The 8,414-nt window shown below is 52.7% G+C and overlaps 1 protein-coding gene across 1 annotated transcript in view; it reads left to right on the top strand.

Moving 5' to 3' along the window:
- Positions 1 to 8,414, top strand: part of DOT1L (DOT1-like histone H3K79 methyltransferase) — a 124,097-nt gene that overhangs the window by 73,738 nt on the left and 41,945 nt on the right. The window contains exons 15-18 of the mRNA XM_015425067.1: positions 584 to 821; positions 4,690 to 4,803; positions 5,795 to 5,886; positions 7,350 to 7,451. Of these exons, the coding sequence (XP_015280553.1) occupies positions 584 to 821; positions 4,690 to 4,803; positions 5,795 to 5,886; positions 7,350 to 7,451 (546 nt within the window). The remainder of the gene's footprint in view (positions 1 to 583; positions 822 to 4,689; positions 4,804 to 5,794; positions 5,887 to 7,349; positions 7,452 to 8,414) is intronic.

Genomic DNA, 8,414 nt, shown 5'->3' with positions numbered 1-8,414 from the left:
GAACACGTGTTGTCCCAGTACTCTGGTGTTGCCTGAATTGGTAGGATTCCATGTTCGTGGCCTCTTACACTTTTTCTAAGCACAGGTGCTTAGTCACTTCTGCTTGAAGGGGCTCTGGCTCTGCTTGGCATGCAGAAGGTCCCAGGTTCAATCCCCACCATCTCCAGTTAAAAGGATCAGGTAAGAGGTGATGCGAAAGACCTCCACTTGAATCCCCAGGGAGCTGCCACCGGTCTGAGTCAACAGTACTGACTGTGATGGACCCAAGGGTCTGATTCAGTAGAAAGCAGCTTCATGCGAGACGGCCTTCTGACAGAAACAGGCTGGTGATCCATCATATCCAGTACTGTCTGCCCTGACCAGCAGTGGCTTATCTGTATTCTCACACAGGGACAGATCTTTCCTTGCACCAGAGATCCAGGGTTGAACCCGAGCTCTTCTGCATGAACGGCCGTAGCCCAGAGTTGCAGCCCTCTGGCCAACAGAGCCAGAGGACAGATATCGGGGAGCACATCTGAGTGGGAACGTATTAAGCATGGTTTTCTTCTTCTCTCATCAAACCGTTCCCCCCCCCCCCAAAAAGGATGATGGTGCTGAAGAAGAGAAGAATCCTGGGGCCACTGCTGTCAAAAAGCCATCTCCGTCCAAAGCGCGCAAGAAGAAGCTGAGCAAAAAGGGAAGGAAAATGGCAGGCCGTAAGCGCGGACGCCCCAAGAAGATGAACGTCATGAATCCAGAGCGCAAGGCCAAGAAGAACCAAACCGCACTGGAGCTTCTCCACGCTCAAACTGTGTCACAAACGTGCTCATCCTCTCCTCAGGGTAAGCCCGGGGGCCGAAGGAGACCCTGGCAGGGGTTTGGGGGTGGGAAACATGGCAGCCTCCTTTTCCTTGCCCATCCGTCTAAGTTGTTGGAGTGCTGGGCTGTCTTGGAAGGAATGCACGCCCCTTTCCTCTAAAGCTGAATGGTTGGCCCTGTTCTTTAGGTTCCCTGCATGTGACCGGACTTGATAATCAGTGGCCAAATGGAACCAGCTTTACCTTTCTTTCCCTCCAGATACATTCAGGGCCACTTACAGGCCCTCACACTTGTGTTAAATATTATAATACTTACTGTTTACGTATCGCTCGCAAAGCGCAATGTACGAGCACGTCACAACCTACCTCGATAATCCTTAAAAAAAACACAATTCCGTTACGTAGGATACTGTTGTAATATCTCTACATGGTAGATGGAAGGCTCGTGCAGAGGGGTGTGGGTGCGGCTTAAAGGGGGCAAATAATTTTGCGAAAGACACACGAGATTTTTATCTCCTGTTTCCGAGCCCAGCCACCGTGCTGGACTCCTGCTCTTTTACAGTAAAGCCTCACCAATATCAAACTTTAAAAGCTTTATAAAAAGAAAAAGAAAAAAGCCTACCATAACCGATCACCCTGCTGCGGTTATTCTGGCAAGGTGTGCCTTGCCCTTCCTTTGAAACGTTGAAATGGGAGGTAGGTGTTCTGTCGTCCCTCTTCCAGGGAGCTCATTCGAGAGCCAGGGGGCCACCACGGAAGAGGTCCTGTTTCAGCTCTCAACTGGCCACACCTGCCCAAGTGAGGAGATTCAGAGCAGGAACAGTGAGCCGGCTCATGGTGGTAAATGTCTTCCTGCATACTGGGAAGGTGATGTGGGCAAGGGGAGGAGGGGGCTACTCATCACTGTCATGTAGGCTAATGGATGCTTGGGAGCCACAAACAGGGTCACTGACACGGAGGGGACAGCTTCAGCAGAAGGAAGGTGGCCGGGCAAGCCGTAGCCCCATCGGCCATTTGCAAAACTGTATTGTCACCGTTGGTTCTTCCCATCCAGAAACGTATCGCTGGCCTTCCCATCCAGAAACGTATCGCTGGCTTACAGCACAGTTTGCAGTTATATAAACCGGGGTGGGGCACTTACGATCGGTGTCCTGCGAATCCAGCAGGCCAGTGGTTTTCAAACTCAAACAGCACCGCTTTGGTTTAAAGATACCTGTGGGACCCCCAAGCCTACAGATGTTACCATTTAAAGGGGGGGATCAGTTTCATGGAACACTGTTTATTTGCCCTCCCGCCTCAAGTAGTGCGATTACTGGGCAGAGCTGTTCGTTGCCATTGGGGTATGGGGCAGGCTTCTTGGAAACAAGTCTGTTTGTAGCAGACTTCTCTGTATGTCTTGAAACGGGCGTAAAACGTGCTTTACCCCTTGCCCTTTCCAAAGTCGGGGGCATCACTGCTTAGGATCAGGCCGAGCATCCAGAACCTCAGGAACAAGCTTTGGCTGAGAAAAGTAGGCAGGGTGGGGTTGGGGGCCTTTTTCCCCGTTTTCCTTTATCATCCACGGAAAGAGAGAGAAGAAATGGAGATGGGGTAGAAAGCAGACTGGAGCTCTTGAAGGTCTGCCCCCGCTGGAATTCTCCCTCCTCTGTTGAAGGTACTCAAGCCTCCCCCTTTGACCGCCTTAAAAACCATGTTCCTCTGGAAGCGACTCCTTGTCCCTTAGCAAAGTCAGCTCCGTGGGCTGGTGCACCTTGATCAAGGGGAGGGGATCAATTGCTGCCCCTCTCCCCTTTTGCCAGTGACAACCCCCCCCCCCCCGGAAGGCCCTTGCTGTGTTTCTGTAGGCCGCAAAGTGTCGGGAGTAGGGTTGCCAAGTCTGGCAAACTCACCGACGGGGGAGGCTTCTCCGGCTCCGGGAACCGGCTCCAAATGCGCGCGCGCCGCCAGCACGTCGACGGAAGTGACATGCGATGTCACTCACGTTGGGGGCGTGGCCCAGATAGTCAGGGGGGAAACCATATGGCGGAGTTCCCCCCGGGGCCCGATTCCGCCGCAGCGGAAATCGGGCCTTCAAAGCGGGGGTTTCCCCGCGCCCACCCACACTTGGCAGCCCTAGTCAGGAGATATCAGCAGCTTGACTGTTGGCAGTCTTTGACATGGGCCTGAGCCCTGCTGGGGGCTGACCTCACAGAGTCACTCCCACACCTGAAGGTGGAAGGAGAGCTGGGCCCACAGGTACCTCCTTCACTGGCACTATGGGCGTGCACCATGTCCCATCACGGCTTCGGCAAAGAGGAACGTAACATAAGAGCATAAGAGAAACCATGTTGCGTCAGGCCGATGGCCCGTCCAGTCCAACACTCCGTGTCACACAGTGACCAAAAGCCAGGTGCCATCAGGAGGTCCACCAGCAGGGCCAGAGCTCCAGAAGCCCTCCCACTGTTGCCTCCCGAGCACCAAGAATACAGGGCATCACTGCCCCAGACATAAGAACAGAAGAGAAGCCATGTTGGATCAGACCAAAGGCCCATCCAGCCCAACACTCTGTGTCAGCCAGTGGCCAAAGCCCAGGTGCCATCAGGAGGTCCACCAGTGGGGCCAGAACTCCAGAAGCCTTCCCACTGTTGCCCCCCAGGCTCCAAGAAGACAGAGCATCACTGCCTCAGACATGGAGTTCCATCTATCCGTTGTGGCTAATAGCCACTGATGGAAGAGCACAGCCATCTCCTCTCCAGCCATAAAAACCCAGCCACGTGGGACATGCCTCCAAGAAGCTTCCATGCAAGCATCTATTACTATTTTTTTATGTTTTATAAGACTGACAGAATGAGAAAGGCAAGGATGACAGTTTATGGCACCGTCTTTATTGCTTTTCAGCACGGAATTGTACTGAGAGGTGCGGAGCCCCACAGCCCCCCCTGTGCTGTGCAGCTGTACAGCACTTGCAATGCTGTACAGCACCATGCAAGTGCCTTCCCCACACCCCCATAGCTGTCCAGCCTATGAGTGGCCAGCTTAGGTGAACTCCTTCCTTCAGGAGGTGCCTTACTACTTGAGCTCAGTTGCCGGAACAGTGGAACAGTCAGGGGCATCTCTCCCTTATTGCCCACCCAGTGGGTCTTCGTGGGTCCCCAGGGGTTGGTAGAGCCCTTCCTAGAGGTCCAATTGCGAGAGGACAAGCAGTGGAGGTAGTGCGTATTCTCCGAAGGCCGTCTGCAGCAGTACAATTTTAAGCCTTGCTCTGGAAAGACCAACGCTCAGCTTATCCTGAAAGGATGCTTTGTAACCTTGGCTTTGTAAGGATGCTCTGTAACCTGTAGAAAAGCTTTTTCTCTTTAATATCTGCCCTCCTTTTCACTGAGCCCCTGTAGTGTCTGTTCATCCGCTGGAAAACGCCCTGCATGTCTTCCATGGAGGTCCTTGTGGGATTCTGGGAGTTCTAGGGAGCACAGGTGTCGATGTGGCCAGGTGGTCCTCACCTTTGCCCTTAAACACACCTGGGTGTTCCCTTGTGGCTGCATGCATGGTGTACAGGGACCCATCAGCTTCCTCGGCAGCTGCCGCCGCCGCCACACTGAGCAGGGGTGGCCAAACCGCAGCTCGGGAGCCACATGCGGCTCTTCCACACAGTCTAATTTAATGTTAATAAAAAGCAAATTTGCTTATTTTTCAATAAAAACGTGTGTGTGATATTTGTTCTCTCAGACATCTGGCGTTTATTCTGTGTGGCTGTTAACATTAAGCAAGTTTGGCCACCCCTGCGCCAGAGCATCATTTGAACAGTGTTGGCTGAGAGAGCCGAGCGGCTCGGTGCGTGCTGCTCCCTCAGTCGCAGAGTCTCACTGGTCTTAACCCTTCGGAGTCACGGTCTCTGTCCTCTCTTCTTTTCCAGATGCCTACAGGTCACCTCATAGTCCATTTTACCAACTACCTCCTAAAGTGCAGCGGCATTCATCAAACCAGCTGTTGGTGACTCCTACCCCACCTGCACTACAGAAGCTGCTAGGTAAGAGCCCTTCCCCTCCCGTTGGCGGACAAATGGGGAGGCGGGCAGCTAGAGCCATCAGGGGCTGGGGGCTGAGCTAGGGATGCCAGCCTCCAGGTGAGACCTGGGGATGCCTTGGGATTTACAGCTCATCTCCAGTCTACAGAGATCAGTTCCCCCAGTGAAAATGGCTGCTTTGGAGGGTGGATTCTATGGCCTTGTACCCCACTGAGGTCCCTCTCCTCCCTATACTCCATCCCCAAATCCCCAGGACCCCAGGAATTTCCCAACCTGGATCAGGCAACCCTTACCTTCCCCCATTCCCCTGCTGGTGGGGGGTCTGGCAGCCCTCGTGGGAGGCCAAGATTCATGATCCCTGACTGCACAAAGCCACCTTTGTGACAAGTCCTATCGTGAGGTCTCGGGTGAAGGCCTTTCCCTTGAGCTCCTTTCAACCGGAAACATCAGGGGATTGAAACCTGGGGGATTGAGATTCAGCTTGCTTGAGCCCCTCCTGAAACTGGCGACCCAGCTGCCTTGTTGGGAAGGGTTCCCTCTAAGCTGAGTCAGTGTGAGCCAGCTCACAGTTCTTTAGCCTTCAGCTCACACATTTTTGTCTCCGCTCAGGAAGGAGGGCTCCAGGGCAAACAAATGTGTGTGGTCGCCCAATCGCCCGCTCACAACTTCAATGCCAGGAGCTCGCAAAGTAGAATTTTTGCTCACAAGACTCTGACTGGTGCAAGAAGGAGGAGAGGTGACCTCTCCTGGTTCTGCTGTGTCCTGCAGCCCCATCCATCATGTGGCTTGCTGTCCACACAGGGCCCACAGTCCTTTGCGCAGCCTTTCCAGGGCTTGAAAGAGCCCTTCCCGCCCTCCCTCTTGTGCTAATGGAAATGTTGGCTGGGTCAGACCCGACACATGGAGGCTGTGCAGAAGGTGCTGCTGAGTTGCAACTCAGGGCTGCTAACACTCTCCTCTCTCTCATCCCCTCCCCCCTTGCTTTGTCCTACAGACTCCTTCAAGATCCAGTACATGCAATTCATGGCATACATGAAGACTCCTCAGTACAAAGAGAACCTCCAGCAGCTGTTGGAACAGGAAAAGGTGGGTGACTTTCCCAGGGGCCTCCTGGTGGTTCTGAAGTTGAGCGGATGTCAGGGGCATAGAAAAGCCCCTCTTGATGGTAAAGTTGTGTGTGGGTTTGTGTGTGTGGGTCACTTAATCCCCGCAGGGCTCTTTTTGTAGCAGGAACTCCTTTGCATATTAGGCGACACACCCCTAATGTAGCCAATCCTCCAAGATCTTACAGAGCTCTTCTTACAGGGGCTACTGTAAGCTCTTGGAGGATTGGCTACATTAGGGGGGGTGTCGCCTAATATGCAAAGGAGTTCCTGCTACAAAAAGAGCCCCAGTGTGATGTAAGAGCTCTGCCCCCCCACCCCCAAGTTATCAATCTGGAAAGTAGAAGAAGAAGAAGAGATTGGATTTATACCCTGCCCTTCACTTGGAGTCTCAGAGCGGCTTACAGTCTCCTTTCCCTTCTCCTCCCCACAACAGACACCCTGTGAGGTAGGTGAGACTGAGAGAGCTCTTTCCAGAACTGTCCTTGAGAGAACAGCTCTGACAGAACTATGGCTTGCCCAAGGTCATCCAGCAGGTGCAAGTGGAGGAGTGGGGAATCAAACCCGGTTCTCCCAGAGTAGAGTCCACACACTTAACCACTACACCGAACTGGCTCTCCGGTATAGCCCAGAAGTCGTCTGCCTCGTATCACATCACTTTGGCCTGTATCTAGATATGTTGCACAAAGAGCTGGTGGTATCCTACACTAGTAGAGAGAACTGCAAGCGTAGGATATAAACATCAAATGCTTCCTTCCATTGAAAAAGCAAACCGCTCCCTGCAGGCAGTGAACGAAACACACCAGGAAGAAGGAAGTGCTGGTCTTGGAACTTTCTCTCTGCAGTGCCATTTTGTGGCAGGGAGTTCAAGCATGTGATTCCCCTGGTTCATCCCGTCACCCCAGGATTCAGCCACTTTCTCCCACTTGTTCGATCCAGCCTTTTAGACCGGGAGGGATTCTCCCAGCGTTCGTCTGGCAATCCTTCCCCTCCCCCTGAGTGGCGTCTCACGGGTTTATCATCTGAGAAATGCCAGCGATGTCGTTTGGGTGAAGGTGGCCCAACCCGTTCAGCCAACTATGAACAGACAGTGCCTGGAGAGATTATTATTTCTTTTTTCAGTAAGGTAATGTTGACTGCTTCAAAAACCCATGCTTCCCTATAGTGAGAGTTCCCCCTACTCCTTTCTAAAAAAAATAAAAAAAATAAAATAAAAGATTGCCACCGGTCCTCAAGACAAATCCATATGGTCTGGATGCATGCTCTGTTTTGTTTGACATAATTTCTGGATAGTGATGTCAGCAGCTGCATCAAAATATTCCTTATGGGCTTGCTGCATTTGAAGAAAGGGGCGTGTGTGTTTGTGCTTCAGGAGGCCCCAGCAGCGCTGTAACAGATGGACCTGGGTCTGGCAAGGGGTGACCTCTCGGCTGATTTCTCTTTCAGGAAAAGAATACGCATTTGCTCGGGAAAGCCCAGCAGTTGTTTTCTCATTGCCAAGCTCAGAAAGAAGAAATAAAGCGGCTGTTCCAGCAGAAGCTAGATGAGGTACCAGCCCACAGGGGAGAGCGGGCTTGGTTTTGGGGTGTGGGGTGTGCCGATGATGCCTCGTGCAGAGCCGGATGGTTGGTCATGAAGCTGCTTACACTGAATCAGGCCACTGGTCCGTCAAGGTCAGTATTGTCCACTCAGACTGGCAGCGGCTCTCCAGAGCCTGGTAGAGGTCTTTCACGTCACTGACTGTCAGATCCTTTTTGACTGGAGATGGTGGGGATTGAACCGGGGACCTTCTGCGTGCCAAGCGGATGCTCTGTCGCTGAGCCCCCCCCCCCCCAACCTAGTCTGCTTTGGCTATCTTAAGCCTCTGCTTGGGATGCGCACAAGCCTAGTTAGCCCTATAAGCCCTTTCCTTCCCTTTGTGCCACGAAGAGGAGAGCAAACGCTTCCACTTCCAGTACATTATAGCTTGCTGCGTGTCAGACTCTTGAACAAACTTGCTCTCAGCAACACTCTCTTTGCGGTGATTTGTTCATTGAGAGAGGAGGATGTATCAAGCTAAGACCATCTTGTGTCAGAACTGACTCTTTTGGCACCAGTCCGAGTATTATACATAATTCAAATGAGCCCACCCCAATGATCTGTCCAATCAATCCATTCGTGCAGCCCACCTAAACCTAGCGCTCTCCACTAGCCCTCCTCCTTCCCCCCCCCCACCTGCGAACCTATCCTTACATTATCTACTGAAGCCGGCTAGCGGAGACTGGCATTCAAGGTCGTTGCACATTCTTCCTAGCTCGGGAGGCTCACTTGGAACGCAGTTGTAAATCAGCTCAGCAAAGCGTTCTTGGACACTCACACACACTCACCCACATGCAGCCCCCCCCATTTCCCATAGGGAAGAAACCAGGCATTACAGGTACAGTACAGGCCATAAACCAGAACATGAGAGATCCATGGCAAATGAGGACCCGAGTCTGACTCTGTGACATCCCAGTTCTGGCACCCGGGCAA

The sequence above is a fragment of the Gekko japonicus genome, unplaced genomic scaffold (genome assembly GCF_001447785.1).
Source record: "Gekko japonicus isolate JY-2015 unplaced genomic scaffold, Gekko_japonicus_V1.1 scaffold2858, whole genome shotgun sequence".
NCBI lineage: Eukaryota > Metazoa > Chordata > Lepidosauria > Squamata > Gekkonidae > Gekko > Gekko japonicus.
This window is presented reverse-complemented; position numbering and strand designations above follow the sequence as displayed.